The sequence below is a fragment of the Hirundo rustica genome, chromosome 6, assembly GCF_015227805.2.
Source record: "Hirundo rustica isolate bHirRus1 chromosome 6, bHirRus1.pri.v3, whole genome shotgun sequence".
Lineage (NCBI taxonomy): Eukaryota > Metazoa > Chordata > Aves > Passeriformes > Hirundinidae > Hirundo > Hirundo rustica.
This window is the reverse complement of record NC_053455.1, coordinates 17,835,790-17,854,972: the sequence shown is the minus strand read 5'-3', so window position 1 is coordinate 17,854,972 and position 19,183 is coordinate 17,835,790. Positions and strand designations below refer to the sequence as shown.

General features: G+C 36.7%; 1 protein-coding gene across 3 annotated transcripts in view; it reads right to left on the bottom strand.

Moving 5' to 3' along the window:
- PTPN21 (protein tyrosine phosphatase non-receptor type 21) overlaps positions 1-19,183 on the bottom strand; it is a 44,432-nt gene that overhangs the window by 13,332 nt on the left and 11,917 nt on the right. For 2 of the 3 annotated variants that reach the window (XM_040066133.2, XM_040066135.2), the window contains exons 3-14: positions 17,353-17,522; positions 14,638-14,735; positions 12,948-13,015; positions 12,433-12,503; positions 11,032-11,119; positions 10,747-10,835; positions 8,306-8,393; positions 7,536-7,615; positions 6,328-6,429; positions 5,738-5,798; positions 5,069-5,153; positions 1,462-2,927 (exon numbers count right to left, since the gene is read on the bottom strand). In XM_040066133.2, coding sequence (XP_039922067.1) covers positions 1,462-2,927; positions 5,069-5,153; positions 5,738-5,798; positions 6,328-6,429; positions 7,536-7,615; positions 8,306-8,393; positions 10,747-10,835; positions 11,032-11,119; positions 12,433-12,503; positions 12,948-13,015; positions 14,638-14,735; positions 17,353-17,522 — 2,466 coding nt within the window. The remainder of the gene's footprint in view (positions 1-1,461; positions 2,928-5,068; positions 5,154-5,737; positions 5,799-6,327; positions 6,430-7,535; positions 7,616-8,305; positions 8,394-10,746; positions 10,836-11,031; positions 11,120-12,432; positions 12,504-12,947; positions 13,016-14,637; positions 14,736-17,352; positions 17,523-19,183) is intronic. The other variant, XM_040066134.2, reaches the window with a different exon arrangement.

Here is a 19,183-nt window from a genome sequence, read left to right as displayed (position 1 = left end):
AAAAGTTCATTGAAAAGTAAAATGTGCAGGCATTGGTAGGGACCAGCTTTGTAACTAGGATACTCATCTCAATGATGAATACAGAAAGGTAATGTTCTGTATTATTCAACAACACTCTGAAATGTTTCTGAACTAGAAACTATGTTACAAACACTTTCAACAAAAAAAGTTCTAATATTAATTACATTTAAATATTGACAGGAACATGTCATAACTACACAACTGTCAAAAGGAAAAGCAGGGTATGATTTTGGTAGACACATTACTGTCTGAAAATGTATCTTTTTGAGAACAAATATTAAGTAACTAATCTAAATGTGAACACAAGGAGGAAGGTATCCCTTTTTTCCCCTACATCCACATTAGGAAAACAGGAGAAGGAAGATGTAGAAAAACATGCACAATTATAAAATGAATTTAAGCTGATGGAGGTTTATTTCATTGTGTTCAGCTCCATGTGTAGCACATCTGACAGACAAAACCTTCTGGGAGTAGAGACTATTTCAATAGATAACTTTTGCATAGGTTAGTTTTTGCAATATCTGCTGTTACCACAGCAGTACAAGTTTCATAGCAGTTCCCCTGCAGTCCAATTTGTGCAGAAAACAATTTGACATTAACTCAGATATCAATCAATTTAAAAAGGCAAAATAATAATAAAAAATGGTCTTCCTCTATTAGCACCTGAAATCTGCCACAAACTACATAAAATTGAACAAAAGTTTAAAGCAAAGTGGGCGCAAAAGGAGTGCCAGTGAAATTGTGCAGTCCACATAGACCTTGATGTTTCTATGAGGTGGGAATTACAGGAAGGGTAAAACTTGCAGTTTTTCACTGTTTACAGTGTCCTAAGATTGGAGTAGGATAAAGAGATATGGCAAGCAAGAAATACCTTCAGTGGAATAAAAACAGCCTGAAGAGAAGGCAAAAGGGAAAGGATATGAAAAAGGGAAGACATGAAGTAAAGAAGAGAATGCATTGAAAGAATTTATTCCTTAAGGTGTCAGGTTCCCTCTTAGGTCAGAAGCAGGCAAACAAATTTTTTAAAAAGTAAACATTTTGGCTATATATCATTTTTCAGTGAGAGGAAGATGAGAAAGTTGAATGGAAAGATTTGCTTCTGCTCCAGATAAGTAGGGCAGAATAGGGATCTAGAACTGATTTTAAATTAGCTCCTTCTAAAGTTCCTTGACAGGTTAGCTTTTCAGATGGATGGAGACCGCACAGCTGGATTTGTGTGGGTGGACTGAACAAACAGAACTCAGACATGGCAGAGAAGGGGATAAAAGATAGCTAAGAAAATTGACCAGGGAAACATAGAAATATGTCAAGCTTAAGGTAGCTTTTAATTCGTATGTTTTTAAAGCATCTCAGGCTGATTAAAAGAACCCCAAACCTCAAACAAAAACAATAATCAACTGCTACAGACAACTCGAAACAAGACAAATAATATCCACTTACACCTAGAGGTGGAAGGCCTTCCACAATATTCTTCTTCCCAGACAAAAGATCAGACACGGGTCTCTTCTTTACTGAATCTTTCCTTACTCTGTATCTCCCTGATGTTGTAAGATCAGATTCTGACATAGATGGAGTAAGCAGTCCTTCCCCTCTTCTCTGTACCTGGCTTTCTACTAGTAAATGGACAGGGCTCATATCTTTCATTCTCTTTTCTGCCTCTGTGATATGTAATTTAGGCTCAAGAATATGCAAAGGGCCAGCAGATGAAGCAACAGAGCTATAAGGGTAGTTTAGTACTGAATCACGAGAATAACCTCCCACAACAGATGAAAGTTGGGTTTGATCTTCAGGGAGAGGAGAAAGACTTGTACTGGCCTTATTCTCTTCTTCGAATTCTTCTTCTTCCTCACTGCTGTGGATCAGCATAGTGGCATCTGAAAGGGTTTTCTTGTGATCACAGTTCACGCATTCTTCTTGCTCACCTTCTTTTTGCTTCGTTCTCTCCATCAGAATGTTGGGCTGTGATCCTTCTGAGATAACTCTTGGCAGAGCCACATCTGCTGCAGAAGCTGACATGGTCCTCTCTTTAATTCTTATTCCTTCAAAGCTGGGAGCCAAGCCTGCAATTTCAATACTGTTCCTTTTCTGCAGCTGAGCATGGCGTGCCGATGTTAGAGGCTCGCTGACCTCCTGAAGAGAATGTGCCACAGGCAGGCTGTCTTCCTGAAATGTCTGGACAGAATGGTGCACTCGTCTCGTGATAAGATCCGGATTGCTGCTGCTGATGTAGATGTGTCGTGAAAGGTCTGGAGTACTATTTGCAGGCCTTGGGTAGGGGTATGGGGGAGGGGGTCGATAGACTTGAGTCTTCATTATATTTGGTGCTGGGTAATCCTGAGACTGGAGCTGCACGTTTGTCAACTCAGGCACACTGACTGCCCCAACAACTGGGCGCTTTTCAGCAGGATAGGGATAGGGGGATTGGCTATGGAAGCTGTAGTTCAGATTGAATGGATAATGGTTAGACTGTGGGGCAGCAAAGTGGGCATGCTCTCGAATTTCAGGCTGACTGTAAACTAAGGCATCAGGCCTGCTATAAGCATATGAGTTGCTGATGTTAAGATTTCTCATTGAATGACTCTGCCTATCTGCGTGCACCATCCCCCTGTTGAGCTGTCTCATCACGGTCTCATAGTCTGGCGTGGGCCGATAAGAAGGTGGTATTAGCGCACTATGTCTGTGTGACGGGACATAATCAGTCCTGAGGACATCACTTCCAGTAATGCTTGGGTTAGAGGACATGGGGGATGGCTGCAAGTAATGCTGTGGATTGTTCAAGGAGTTTGTGCTGTGTGCGCTATAGACACTCCCATTGCGGATCCGACCACTGTAGTCATGAGGAGCTCTATCCAAGCTAGTCTGAGAGTGACAGTAGTATCCATTCTGATTGCTCACAAAGAGGTTATCTGAAAGTAAAGTTTAAGAACAATCTTTATGTCCGGGATATCAAACAAAGTTATCCTCCATTAAGATGCAGCTAAGGCAATACTTGAGACTTTCAAAACCTCAGTTATTCTTAGCTATGTATTGAACTGGGAAGGAAAAAACCCAAACCAAAATCCCAGCTTTTCTGTTGTTGTTGATACCCAAGGTATATGTGCCAGAATAACGCATTGTATTTACTTCAATCATGCAAATCCCTATTTACTAATTACTTTGTTCTGTTTAGGATAGGTTTCCTAAATTTCAGTCCAAGATAAACAAAGTCCATATCAATCAAAACATACCACTGAAAAAATTAATGTCTACACTAGGATTTGCACTAATGTAATCAGTTTAAACAGCAAAGAAAGAAAGAAAGAAAAAAGAAAAACAACAAAACAAAATAAAAATACCACCAAAACCCTAAAAACAGCTGCATAAAAGGCAAACAAAAACCCTTGCTCTTCTCATCTACTCCTTCAGGATGTATGTAGATATAGCACCACAAGACCTCAAAAAAAAAAGGTCAAATTAACTTCTCTCCAGAAATCTTGGAGGCAGTTTAAACAACCACCATCTATTGTTCACACACATATACATACCTACACTGTAAAGAAAATGGTTTAACAGTTTATCCATCCAAGACATATTTAATAATTTTAATTACTACTTCACTGGTTGTACAATTTTCCAGTCTCCAGAGGAGAACAATTCAGTCATTGCCGTAGATGCCTTCATGATTTAACTGCGTTTGCCAAAATAACTGCTACATTTATGTTAATGAATTTGCTGACAATCAAAAGTTGTCTTATGAAAAAAATGTTACAAAGATAGGACATTTGCATTACCAAGTACCCAGCAACACTTACAACATTAAAGAATTCAGTTACATTCTGAATGTAACTCTCTATTTCAATCAGACCTGTATAGCTCTGTTTTAATAGAAAATATGCTTATTCCCTTCCCAGTTAGTTGGCTTTTTAGAGTACTATTTATCCAGCAGATCTGTAGGTCTGGAAAGTTCCTATCAAATTTGACAGTACTTTGGAAAAGATTAGATTCAGGGCAGGCAGCAACTTTGTTAATTAAAGACACAAAGTGTAACGATCAAAATAATGAGAGTAAGCAGCCATGAGTCCACTGTAAACTGCTAGGATAAGAGTCTACATTGCTTGAGAATATTAGTTAGGCTTTGCTTGGGTTTTTTTCTTTCTTTGTTTCAATCAAATATGAACCAAATCCATAACTGGCAAACTTCTTTAGCCTTTGAATTTCTCCACAGCTTGTAGTCTAGCAAACAGACAAATGTCTCTCTTCCTGCATTCTAGGTTATCTTTTAAAAAAATTTTTAGTTGTGTGAATTGTCTTAGGACAATCTCTTTGCAGCTATTAAGACCAATACCAAGGATCTCAATATGCCATAACATACCTGTTTGACACATGAACCAAAAAAGTGATAGCTTAAATTCACACAAGACACCTCAGTCTACAATTGCTGTATATGCTATCCTAACTAGAATTGCTCATCTCCCATAGGAGAGAATATGGAGAAGGAACAGTGGGGGAAACTGGGATTGTTTAGTCTGGAGAAAAAGAGGCTCAGGGAGAACCTTACTGCTCTCTACAAGTATCCGAAAGAAGGCTGCAGTGAGGTGTGTTAGTGTCCTCCCAGGTAACAAGCAGCAGGACAAAAGGGAATGGCCTGAAATTGCAGCAGGGGAGGTTTAGATTGGATATTAGGAAATTTCTTCTTGGAAAGAGGGGTGAAGCATTGCAACAGGCTTGTCCAGGGAAGTGGTGGAGCTACCTCCCTGAAGGTATTTAACAGACATGCAGATGTGTCCCCGTGTGTCCACGTGCGGACATGGTTTAAGTGATTGATTGGTTGGACTTGATGATCCTAAAGGTCTTTTACAACCTAAACAATTCTGTGATTCCATGACTGTATTTCACATTAGCCTATGTGTCTACAGTAGCAGCAAGCACTTCCATGACTGTTCTAGCACAAACCTGCCCCATGTTCACTTATCAATTTATTCAGTTATAGCTAAAGTAGCTACAAAGATAAATTATAGTTTTTACCTTCTAAAACTGTGTAGTGTGACCATGGATTTAATGAACTTACCTTGGGAAGATGCATATGGTTCACTATAATGGCCATTGTAATGCAGCTGAGGTGGTGGAGGCATCATATAAGGCTGAGGCTTGGGCTAAGAAAGCAAGCATCTTACTGTTACTTTAAAACTGATTATTAATTTTAAAAATAATTATTGAAGGGTTTTTTAATACATAATGTATATCATTATATATGCATAATATTATACTTATTATATATAATACTATACACATAGTAATACTATGCATTATATATTATATTATAATGTGAATAATATTATAAACAAACAAATACAAAGCCTTAGTCTTAAACCATCTCTCTAAATCTGCAATGTAATCTCCTTTGTGGTCATACAAAAAATAATTTAAAAAAAACATTGAAATCACACTCCACTAACCCAAGACTGTATCTTGCCAACTGACATCTTAGGAGAGTCTCCTAGAGACAGTGTTCCAACTGAAAACAGAACTGTTTAAAATATTTTTCATTTCAACTGTTTTAAGTCCACTTAATTTAGATATTACATAGCAGCTCTTCCTACAAGTCAGAAACAGTTCCTCACATACTAGACCCATTTTTTTTATTGCTCATTTCATTTCACTGAAGGGAAATAATATTTGGTTCAAAGTCAATTGAAATCCATGGAAATGCAAACATAAAGCTATTTGCTTTCCTTACCATGGACATCCTGGATGAAGACCGCCTTCTAACAGGATTCACTGTCACAGGCTGAGTTTGTCTACAGAAGAAATTTAATGGTAAGAAATTATTCTTAACAATAGCAAGACCTATTTCAAACATCAGAAAGTACCCCAAGTTCAATTAAAAATCACTCTACATTTCCAGGAGCCAGGCCTGTGCGTGTCTTCCACAAGAGTCTCAAAAGGAAAGAGTGCTGCACATTAGCCACCATCACTAAGCAAAATTCAAAAACCCAAGATCAAAATACCTCACTTAGTCTCCTGTTCCACAAGTTGCCTGTTCTACAAGTCAGACATAAAACTGTATGGGGACTGTAAAGTTACAGATGTTACAGGAACTGAAAACATTACTATACTGCATTAGCATTTTATGTTCTAACATACAATGAATTTTCATAATTTGTTAGATTGGCTCCAGGACATAAAGTTCAGAAGTCTTAAGCTCCTTTTCCCCCCACCCTACAGTGCACCTGTGCTCTGCATCTTGTAGCAAGACAGGTCAAAAGACAGCATGATACAAATGCAGGAACGGCTATTTTTTAGTGAGAAAGATGTTTTTAAGCTCACCCTTTGGGAAGTGAAGGACGAGAAAGGATTGGAAAGCGTGGAAGGGAAAGAATGAGGGAAGATTTCTGAGAGCCCTCCTCAGGTGGAGAGTCCAAGGAGTCTCTAAAGACAAGGTATGTACAGAAAAAAAACCCCTGAAGTTGATACAGGCATGCATAAGATGGTTTTCAGCTGCAGGACCAGATGACAAGAAATCTTAAGAGTAGAGATAATCAGAAAAGGTTTTTTTGAGGACTTAACCTCATGTAAAACCACGTTGTGGTGAAACAATTACAGTAATAACCCCAGAGGCTGACATTTAATACAGAACTACAGATCTGACGTTATTTAGACAGAAATGCAGAAGTCCCATAAATGCACTACTTCTACCAATGCTTCTTATTACTCTCAAAAGACAGACATGTTTACAAGCTTTGAGGTATGAGCTTTACTCTATTTCAAATTTATCTTACTTCTAAAATAAATTAGCATTAAACACACTAATGAGTCACCTGTGACACAAAATTCTTGATTATCTTCCCATGTACAAAGAAGAGTTAAACATATGGGAATCATGCTTTTCCAATGATAGACTATTTACGGTGTCTAATTCTCTATTCTTTGACTCAAGAAACTTAACTGAAGGAAAGCTGTTCCAGTAAAAGAGCTCAAATTTCAGCCATTGATTTACAAGTTGGAGGCCAGCCCATTTAAATTTAATTTGATGAATTGTATTAAATTTACTTTGCACTGGTGCTACTTGAGCTATTCAGATTCCGTGGATATCTAAAGAACCAGATACCTCTTAGCTGTCAATCCAGCACATTTCAGGAGTGCTTCACATGCACTGCCCGCCCTTTTAAAGCCTCTAGTGTCCTTTCAGAGCAGCTCACCCAAACACAGGCCAAAACCCTGGTGGTTGCAGTAGCAGTAGCAATATCAGACCCCAAAGCAACTCAAGTCTTTCACAGCACAGTGATCCAGAAGTGAAGGCCAAACATTATAACTCATGGTAAGATTTCAGTTCTTAATATTGTCCTCTGTTATGAAGCAGGATGTATTTCAAAAACTGGTAGCATTTTTTCAAATAAGATTAAGAAAATGAACCCAAGTCATTAATTACTACCATCTAGAAAGGACAGTGAAGACTTTACAGAGAAAGTGGGAGATTTCACTTCCCAATGGAAGCTGTAAGGGAACCAAGAGTTCTGCTAAAGTATTCTACTTACAGGCTGCATTTATTTAGTCTGTAAAATTTGTGTCTAGCCACACACATCCTCCACACATATTTTGCTGTTTCCATATCTTCCTGCCAAAAAACAAAACCCAACATTTACATTAAGTCAAGCATTCATACCCTTCAATTGTTTTCAGACAAGGCACTGATTTTTTTAAGATTAAATTACCATTGACAGATTTAATTTTAGTGTGACTTCATTAATGTCACCAGGTTTTCCCTAAAATTCTACTTTGGAGATGCAAATATGCATTCTACCCTAATAATTTTTGTAGACTTACGAAATTTGAAAGTAGAAGCCTTTTGCTCAAGACACTTATCAGCTGTAATACGAACACAATTTATAGTTAAGATTGCCATAAGATTGTCAACAGCTGCCTTTTGACAAAAGCAACTGGTAGATGCTGAATAAAATTAATTCTGCAAGGAATGCCATGGCCCATTCCAGCAAAGCTCTAAGGCTATATTTATCTTTAATTGCCACTGATTCAAGTCAAAAAGCATACTAGAAATTTTACTGGAATGGATGAAAATTTTTATGACCACATAACCAAACACTTCAAAGTACTCAACATAAAACGTCCAATTTTTAATGCCTTCCCATCGAAAGCTGGCCAAAGACAATGTTACTACATTTGACTCACTCATACAGTTCAAAGCGGCTAAATATATAGATAGTAAGTTTTATCCTTTGAGTTAAATTATCAGTTTTAATTTGTTCTTATTTACTGATGACTTAGTAAAAAAAAAAAATGTACTCACAGTTTGGAACTGAATTGTCTCCTCTTTGTTTGCCAATTCTAATGCAAAAAAGGATTTATTGTGTGACATGTTGGCAATATCATGCCACCTGCAGACAAAAGGGACAGGATATGACTGGACAAGCTCTGATTTTCAAACCACAAAAAATGTGACCGCAAACCAGAACACCATCAAGAATGTAGATAAAGAACATCTCCTGAGGGGAAGAGGAGGAGCAGGCACTGATCTCCTCCATCCCGTGCTCAGTGTCAGGACCCAAGGGAAAGGACTTAAGCTGAGTCAGGGTAGGTTTAGGTTGGATATCATGAAAAAGTGTTTTACCCAGAGGGTGGCTGGACATAGGAACAGACTCGCCAGGGGAAGTGGTCACAGCCCCAAGCCTGACAGAGCTCAAGAAGCATTTGGACAATGCTTTCAGACACAGGGTGTGACTTTTGGGTGTCCTGTGCAGGGCCAGGAGTTGGACTCGATGGTCCTTATGGGTCCCTCTCAAGACAGTATATGCCATAAGTCTATGATTCTGTGAAAAAACATTTTATGATTCTGTGAAAAAGTTCATTAATCTATCTGAACAAGTTGTAGGCAATCACTTCCATACCATTACAATATGTACAGTAAGATTATTACTTGTCTTCCATTTGAAATTCTTTCAAGTGTTCTTTAAAAAGAAAAATCAAATTTAGACCAATTGAATCATCAGTAAATTATAATGTTCCAACTGCTTGAAAGCAAACCACACATTCCAGGAAAAAAAAAATTAGACCAACACTAAAAAAAGCCTTTAAGGCATTATTATGCATATTTTCTAGAACTCTTGCACATTCACAGAGGAAAAAAAATTAGATTGCATAAAATATATTTATTCATCTTCTTTTAAAATGCAAATTTAGCTTGAACCATTAGTATTTTGTTAGTATCATAGATTTGTTAAAAGAATATTCTGCAGCACACAAACACCTGGAAAAAGTATGACCTGTTTATACGGCTGTCTAGAGGTGTTTTTATGATTCCCATTTTCATTATATAGAGGTGTCTGTTAGCATTTTTCATAGCTATTGCCTCACACATATGAGGTAGAGAAACATTAATGTCTCCATTCTGATGTAGAACAAAAACCCCTCAAATTTAAGGCCTTGGTTCATAAGCCTCTGTGGGCACAACTATGAAATTACCTGAACTAATCTCAAGCATAACCCAGTCTTTGTAAATTATACTAATGGGTCATTTCTCTATGCTTTATTGCCACCCAAATAACATGATATTTCTATCCATGATGGAATTGCCCATAGTCATACAACAAACAATCAAAAGAGCAGAAAACTGGATCCTGAAATTGGAATATAAATACTTTCTGGTGCTTCCCAATGTGCAACATTTTTCCTATGTTTACAGACACTTCATCCACAATTCTTTGCAAATTTATGTGAAATGCATGAACAAAACTTTATTCCTCTCCCTGTGCATTTGGTTAAGTACAGCTGTTGTTTAATGCTGTAGGAAAGCAGAGCAGGGTGTTTTGACAACTCCAGACAATTAAAAAGACCTCAGCATCACCTTTCCTATCACAGACAGAATTTTTTTCTGAAGGACATTTAACAGTAGTGAATTTCCAAATGCTGTTAAACAAAACTACTAACAGAAAGAAGCACAGTTGACTATTTTCTATAATCCCAGAAATTCACCAGTAGTGAAGTTCCAGTAACTGTTCGACCGTAAGATTTCAAGACTTCTGTTCATATTCAGTCAAAAATTCAATTCTAGAAGATTAAAGTTCACTAAGAATAAACCCTTTCTTGCTTTAGTAAAAACGAAATTGCCAAGATTCATTTTATGAAAAATCTCAGAATTTTTTTTCAAAAATTTATTCTGAATTCTGCCCACAGATGCCCAAGCAACCCCTCTTAAAGTCAGTGGGAAGCCATTTCACATGAAGACTGAATTTTAAGTGTTTAGGTAAGTGACAGCTCTGTCTACAATTTATAAGAACATTCAATAATAAAGTAAAACAATGTATGAATCTAAAATAATAAAACAAATATTACTGTGCAACTCTCCATATATATTTATAATATATGAAAGGAACTCCTGGTCAATTTCAGAAGTGAATATTTCTATATGAATTGATGTGAATATCTCAGGATTTAAGATGATTTATGTGTAGAGAATTGCTCCATTTTGATTCAATAAATGTTTTGCAATGCAACTGTATATTAAATATCCATATGTAAGAATTAATCTGTCTTAAAGGGATTCATTTTGCAGTTAATACATTGTGGAATTCCCACTGGCTTCAGTATTGAATGCAGCATTATGACTATGAGACTATGTTCAGGTTTATCAAATGCATAAATACACATCATATTAAGAGTCATTGATACTTGTAAGGAACACACATAAAATGTGAAGTTCACAAAAGTACTTTATGAAAGAACAATACTAACCTAAATACAACAGGAGGACGACCATTTTTATGTTTCACAAAGATACCATCAAGACATGCTCCAATGAATATGTCACTTCCTTGGCTGTCCTGTAAAAGTAGCAAAAAATTATGCAAGTACAGAAAAAAGTCTTCGAAAGCAAAGTTACATAAGAAACAGCTGCTTTTATAATTCTGGAGGAGAAAATTCCAGGTGGTTTAGCGTTTGGGTTTTATTTACTTTTGGCAGGAAGTAACCACTCTAAACAGGGAGAAAAGGTCAATCAAAGATCAAAACCCCATTTACCTTTGCAGGATAGGTTTCTTCACCATAGCCTTCCATTCTTTCCACTTCTTGCATATATAACATTTCTGCATCAGGAGGAGTAAGGCCTCTACAAATAAAACAACCATCAGATAATACTGCCAATAAGAAAAAATCTTCTTTGTTTTACTCTGAACGACACTGCCAAAGCTTGAAAAGTATCCCCAGGACACCCAGGCAACCATAAACCCTGCTGTTTCTATCCGTACCAATGGCTGATATATTTGGCTCAGCCTTTACACTTAGATTCTAATAACTTCTTTCTCTCTGGCATCTTTAGGGGTAAATGGCAACAAAGACCAGTTAAAATTACCATCTCTACTAATGGCAGACAATTATCATATTCTTGATTAAATCCAGCACTGTCTCCACATTTCCTCACTTTATCAGGGGCATCCATGTTCAAGGCATGAATGTCCTCTATACTGATGCATCAATACTGCTACAGGGGAAATACGAAGTCTGGCATTTTACATTTCAGAAAAGACAGTTTCATCTTCTAAATGCTGACTATTTTACTATAGTACTTTGAAAACATGGGGACAAGATCTGTAGGTTAAGGTAGAATTCTTTATAATTAGACCAACTGACAGTTTTCTCACAGACTTGTAGTAGTATCATGGGGCTTAAAAGCTTGTGTTTACCTACCCAACAACATACCTCAGTTACCTCATAAAAGACATTATTTCTACCTGAAAAATCATTCATGCTCATTTTTACATCTCTCAATAATTTTTCAATCATAAATCCCTCAATTTCTTCACTTTTTCCCAACATCACGAAGATTAAGTTTTCTTTGCTAAACTGGAACCGTGCAATCTTGTTACAAGTGTGTTTTAAAGATAGGTGAAACTGCAATTTTCAAATTTGTTTTAAAACAACACAGGGCAAAAATATTCAACAACTCACATAGTAAAAAATGGTTTTCACTAATGAACTGATCAAGAGAACTTAACTTTAAGTTGTCCTGTAATACTGCACCTTAGCTCCCTTCTACCTAAGATCATAAGCATTCTGGCAGTTATTGTCTCTACATTTCTCCTCCCCTTAATACCTCCCAATGTTGTTTATCAAGGAACATCCTTACCATGGTCTGAACTTCACATGAACAAGAGTTAGAAACATTAAACAGGTGAAGACACACCATTTAATAGTGTCCTGTATTCTTTTCAACTTGAACCCTCTATTTTACTAAATATTCTGTTCTCTTTTCATTTCATTCAGCAAAAACTCTTGTAACTTTAATATAGATGTACTAAGAGAAAAACCTCATTTAAATGGGAAGTCAAATTAGTCCAACCGTATTGCAAGATTCACAACTTTCTGAGCTACAGAAGCTACTGAAGATCAAAATTAAGCATTGAAGAGCTTTAGACATGTTACCTGTACTTCTGATGTAGCAAGGCAACTTTCTGTGTTGCTTCTTCCAATATTTTTTCTTCTTGTAGCCAACCCTTAAGGTAAAATAGCATTTGTGGAATGAAATACAAAAAAATTCTACAAAATCAAATGGTTATAGCTTCTTCGCACATGCAAATTGACCCTCGACTCCAGTCTTGGAGCTTAGATGCTATAATATACACAAATAAACACCAAAAGCAAAACACTGTTTTGAAGCAGTTTTACTCACTTTCCCATCTGTAACTCAACATTCTTTTCAGTGTAATATACAATGAAATTGAAAAGACCTTAGTACATCTTTGTTTCTGTGTAATATAAGGTGTCATATCTCACTCCAGTCTCAAAGAAGACCTTTACTAAATTTGACAGCCTAGGGAGTAGTAAGAGGGATGGATCATGGAGGCTTCCTAAAAATTTTTTGCATTTGCCAATTTTAAGAAGGATTTAAATTTGTCAATTTAATAATTTAAATGCACCAGTTTAAAGACATTACTTACCACTGGAAGCAAAGCAAATCTTTGTAGAAATTCCTGAGATTCATACTGATCATAGTCTCCAAAATCCGCTAAAAAAATAAAAAAAATCTTGGATTCAAACACTTATAATAAAATAATTCAGAACCCAATTAATTGCAGCAGGATCTCCAAGTAGCAAACCTGCATCCTACTGAACTACAATCTGAAAGCAAAACAACAGAACAAACTAATCAATGATGTTTATAAAGAGAAAAGGTAAAAAAATCCCCATCTTTTTACCTTGTTCAGAAAAACTGGTAACACGCCTTGCGGGTTGAGAAGAAGGAATGATGAAACACTTAAAATGGAAGTTATTTATATGAAAGGGAAGAACCTCTGACACATTACACCAATACAGCTCCTGAGATAAATCAGTGTTCAGAATTAACTTATTGTATGATTTTATATACAGATCATGCTTGAAACCAGTTGACTTGCAACAGCCAAACACTGCTTCTGTTCATTCACCAGCTAAAATTACTAACCTACCTGGTATAAGCTACTTCAGTCACTGGAGCACATTAATTTAGAACCTGTGCTTTTTTTTGAGTTGTTTTTTCATTGTGTTATCAACATATACAGTTCATCCCTTACACAGGAATTAAAAAAAGGAAGGTGAAAGCTAAAAGGATGAATATTTTCCATCTGGAAAGAGGGTTATATTGAAAGATTTCTATAAACAACTCACTGAGCAGAGAGACATTTACACTGTCCAAATACACAGCAAGAAATAACACAGCAAGATTTTTTCAGCTGAAGACCATTAAAAGCTGGCTGGGATTAAACAGATTCACTGTTATATAAACAAAACATAATACAATTTATCCTACTCCACTGGTAACCATATTTTCAAAAAAAGTAATCATCATCTTTATTATGATATAACCAATGTATATAACTATGAAAATAAAAGATTTTTTTAAAAAAGTATATGTATATAGTGCCAGTGATTATAAGTCCTGTTAAATTTTGGCAGTTTTACAATTGCTCTTAAATGTACTGAAGTGGCATTCACTGTGAATGGTATACAAATAACAGTATACAAACACACTAAACACAGCTGTTGCCAATACAAACTTTCGAGAGGTTTTGTATCAGACAAACATGTTGCAGGGAACACAGAACATGATCAGTGCACACAGACTCAGGACTGGTATATACTTTATCCCATCTGACCCTAGCTAGGAGAAATAAAGCAGCCTTTTTCATAGAGGTATCATAGAAACGTGTTTTCAGGAGTGATTTGAACACAAGAACTGTTAACAGTCTTGCACACTAGCTTGAAATAATCTTACATGATAGGAAATTTTAGATAAAAAGTGGAAATACAAGTACATTCAAAGTTGCTTATTTATGAAGATACGTCAGAATAAAGAGTCTTCATTAACAGGGATAGAGGAAGGGTCTGTCAGGGTAGGCAGACAACTGAAGCCCTTGCCCCCACAGAAACTCAAATCCATCTCCTGAAATGACATGTACACCTCTGAGGACACCACAGAAGCAAGTTCAGGGCGACTGATCCAACTGGTATGATGAAGTCCTAAGGAGCAAGCCCCTTTCGTAACTTAACTGAACTGGGTCTCTTGAGTGACAAATAGAAAACAGGAAATAGAAGATATATCACTGAAGTTTCTAATGCAACGTTAGCTAGTTGGCACAATTTATTACTTACCCTGAACTGCCAAACCAGCCAGATGTATTGCTTGTTCCAGTGTGCAAGGAATGTTGCCCTCCAAGATATCTTTCTTTAACTGCAAGTAATACTGATACCTATAGGGGAAAAAAAAAAAAAAAAAAAAAAGGAAAAACCTAACATGGCCTTCTTCATTTTTAAGAGAGAGTAGAAGACTATGCCTGCATTTCCTATTCCTCTCTGTATTTCTCAGTTTGAGTAGAGGGTAGTCTTCCTCATCATCTGGACCCACTACTTCAAGGCCTTTTAAAACCCCTGCCTCCCTTAAGTTTCACGTATCATTCAAAAATCAGTGATCTTAAAGAACCTCCACAACTTCTATCTACTACCAAACCATCTTTTTTCCCCTCTTCCTTCCTTAAAAATGTTGTTATTGTCTCTTTATGATGTTCAGCAAACTGCTGCTGGGTTGCTGCATTCTCTTCCAACAGATGTAACAATGTACATTCCCTCAGTCCCAGTAGTGATTTTCATTTCTGCATTACAACTTCTGACTACATTTTGTTCTCACTTTCAAGGCACCTTTTTTTTCCCCTTTTAATCTATGCTTTTCCTCCATCATCTCTTGTACATGCAACCACTACTAGCTGTACTGTTTGTCCACAGTCTGAGCCACTATTTGCCTGAATTTTTCTGCCCCTATCAGCCACCCACAGGATTTATCTGGAGTCTGAAACACCTCAAGATTGCCATTAAAGCTACACAGACTTGGACAAGAAGGAAATTTGTCTTCTATAAGTCTAGTTTTAAAAAGTTCTTCCTTTCAATGTATGTTAACTCTAATGAAGTAAGGTGTTAATACTGAGAACATGGAAGTATTTTCTGTAATTCATTCAGTGATTAGAAATCTCAGGTAAACTTCCTAAAACTTTTATTCATGTTAATGGACAGCTCTCTTCCATCACTGTTTACTGCCCTGTTAAATACAGTGATAATTTGTAAATATTGTTTAGACTCTTGGAGATCCTACTACAAAAACCCAGTATATCACATAAGAGTACATAGTACCCCTATACAACACACACAAGAACAGCTGGGACTAAACTCAGGCCTTAAAAAAAAAAGGAGAAGAAAAAGCCCAAGGCATTTGGAGAACAAGTCTTCCCAGTCAAGAACAGAAGGTAAGCTCTTTCCATAGAACTGGAAACGTAGAACTTTTTAAGTAAACATATAGATAAAAAATCTTAGCACTACCTCAACAGAGCACATCTCTTTTTATCTATAGCATCTCCACTTCCTGGTGTACATTAAACATATAATTTTCTTGAACATGTTTAATCTCATTTATATCAAACAGGCATGAAAAACCCACAGATTTCTGAAATTAACCCGGACTCTTACTAGCAAAGTAAGTACCATCCTCTAGGACACAATCATAAGTCTGGCACATAAATTCCTGCTTTCTACCAGGCAGCACACTGCCAAATATTTGTTAAAGCTCCAGCATAAACACCATATCCTTTAAATAAATGCCAGAGAAGACTATTCAAGGTTTTTCAGGCAATTTAGCTTTCCAATGCAACACTACGGTATTTACCTTAATTTATGTATTCTACAACACCAACACAGATTCTGAGCCACAGATTTTTAAGACACTAAAATTGCTAAGAACTAGCACAAAACTGAAGAGTTTTAAAAAAAAAAATCTTTCAGAAATTACACATAAAACCAAAAACTAAAGCTGCCAGACTGTAAAGCAGTACACAACAGCACCAGTGTCTGCACCAAGAGGTCTGCGCCTGGTGACTCTGAAAAGCTTTCACATTACAATTAGCAGAAAAGGTGTCTGGCAGGGTATTTTAGGAACAGAGACAGTTCCATGTAACCACAGAATAAATTAAGATGAAAAGGACCTCTGAGTAATCATCTGTTTCAACTCCCCTCTCAAAGCAGGGCCAACCTTAAGCTTTTAGCAGTTAATACAGGTACATATTTTTGAAATAACAACACGTGTTTGTAATCCAACTATGGGTTTTGTACTCAATTGCCAACTAAAAATAATCATTAAATCAGATCTATACCCATCAGGCCATTAGAAGCCAATGTACAAGCCCACAGGAATAAAAGGCTAGTATATATGCTCAATTTTACTTTTCCCCCTGCAGTCAGCAACAATTATGTGATGTTCCCCAGTTTCACAGCAGAAACATACATGTAATACCGGAACTATCATCCATATTTATGGCTCCGTGATACACAAAAAAAAATCACAAGGTGAAGTGCAGCCTGTAGCTTGCCAAAGTACTGTACTAAAAGAACAGAAAGTACTGAAAGCAAAACAAAGCATAGCTTAATAAAATCTGCAAGTGCTTTGTGCAGGATAGATGTCCATGAAAGCAACGTATGGATCTTCAAAACAAAACCAAAAAAACAACCAAACAAGCAAATTAAAAAGTCAAACATGAAGGGACTAAAACAGTTAAAAGTCTGACCATGCAGGTATGCCTACTACTTAAAACAGGTTTGAGCAGATTCCTAAGATCACAAAAATTTAGTTGCTTGCTTAGTTTATCACATATTTAAATTATTCCAAAGATAAATTAGCATGGAATTTGAACATAAATTCTTCCTACATAGTTTTCATTTCTACAAAGGTAGGGGAGTGGAAAGCAGACAACTTTTAAATAAACTATACATTTCAGAATGCCAAGAGCAAATTTATAAACACATAGAAATTTACACTAGGAGGTTTACCTGGTAATCTCCTGCTGAAGTTGAGAAACAGTAGGAACATAGAACACTACTCCAAAATACACAGTTGGCTCCAAGGCATATTTGTCCAGCTGCTTTTTCAGAGGCTTGTCCAGATCTACCCATCTGCGTTGATTCTGCTTATTATAATACCAGAGACTGAAATATGTAATCTGAAAAATAGGCATTTCAATGATACAAAAAAGTTAGATAAAATATATTGTATGAAAATTTTGCTACATAGAAATAAATGTTTTAAAACACTGAGTAAGGCTATGGGTTATTGAAAACTACAGGGAACTGCAGAGATATTTACCATAAAAAACCAGACATTACATCCACATAACCAACTCAGGTACATAAGGTCCCCCACCTAAAACTGTACCAGAACTACTCTTTATTTGGAAACAGTTTATACCTCATAACTCTGTTGTGGCAATTCACAGATGCTGGTAGTAGACACTCATGTGTGACAGGAAATCTAAGAGAAGTGGGGAAGGCAAATGGAAAATGACATGGGACAGCATTAGAGCAAAGCATGGATTCTCTGGGCACCTGGGAGGCAGGCTCACATGGGATGCTGAAGGACAAAAGAGCACAGGGCAGCTGCTCAGCCAAAGCTGAGCTCATTAAAGCATATGCTGGCTCACAGGAAAATGACCAGGTACAGCAGAGCAGGAAGATGTCTTGCCTGAATGGGCAGCTCCTGACCAAGCCAAAATACAGCATACAATAGGCACTGGAACAGACCACTCAGAGAGGATGAGGGATGTCACTCTTGGAAGGTCAAAATCCCACCGGACAGCATCTTGAGCAACACAATCTAATTTTTATTAGATCTTCTCCCAGAAAGAGTCTGGATCAGAGTGTTTTTCTCGCTCCACAGTACAGTTCTAAATCCATACTGCTAAGTCACCCACTAAAATTTAAATTTCTCCACTATGTTTAAACTGGCTAAAATCTGCTCCCACAGTACTTATTTCGTTCAGTTCTGGACCAGAAAACAGATATGGACTGGAAAATATTCATGTCATTATCACAGCAAAACTAGATATCATAATTAGAAGTGTTTGAACTGGGGGAGAGAGATAAGTGAATGTTACGAATTACCAATGTTCCTTTGGCATTGCATAGTGGCAAAATATACCTCTTTGCTCCTCTCTAAATTAGCATAAACACAGTTCTAAGTGATTTTTGGTGGGTTTTGGTATTTGGGGGCTTTTTTCCCCAAGGTTTAAAAAAAATCCTTGAAGTTAAAATTAGTGCTAGCTACCACGTAATCCTAAAATTAGTATTCATAAGATAAAAAATAAATATGTTCAGACAAAATCTGCCTATTTAACCTTGAGATGCTTTCTATAAACTCTAAAACAACTCTGGCCCTCTGATAAAAAGACAGCCTATAATATGGAAAATCAGTCAAATTAGAACTGTTCATAGAAGAAAAATCAGGTTTTTTCCTGTATAGAGGAAGATATCTAGAGAAAGTGCAGAATGGAAAAATTTTAAAATCACAGTACAGAACCAGACTATTCCCAAATCAGAAACAGAGTTCTCTGTAAAGCAAATCCTACAAACCAATTTTTTCTCAGGTGGACACTATGTGCTCATCGCTCCTAAATTCTGAAAGCCAAGAGTCAAATTTAGAAAGTCATAAATACTTTGAGTTTCAAGAGGACAAAAGAAATATGGCTCAGAATATGAATAATGTAAACAACACATTTCTCATTTCCCAGTCCAGGCACACAGTTTGCTGATACCTTAAATGCCATTTTATTTCTACTCTTCAATCCCCCAATTGTTAGGTGACTACAGCTACCCCACAAGGATATTG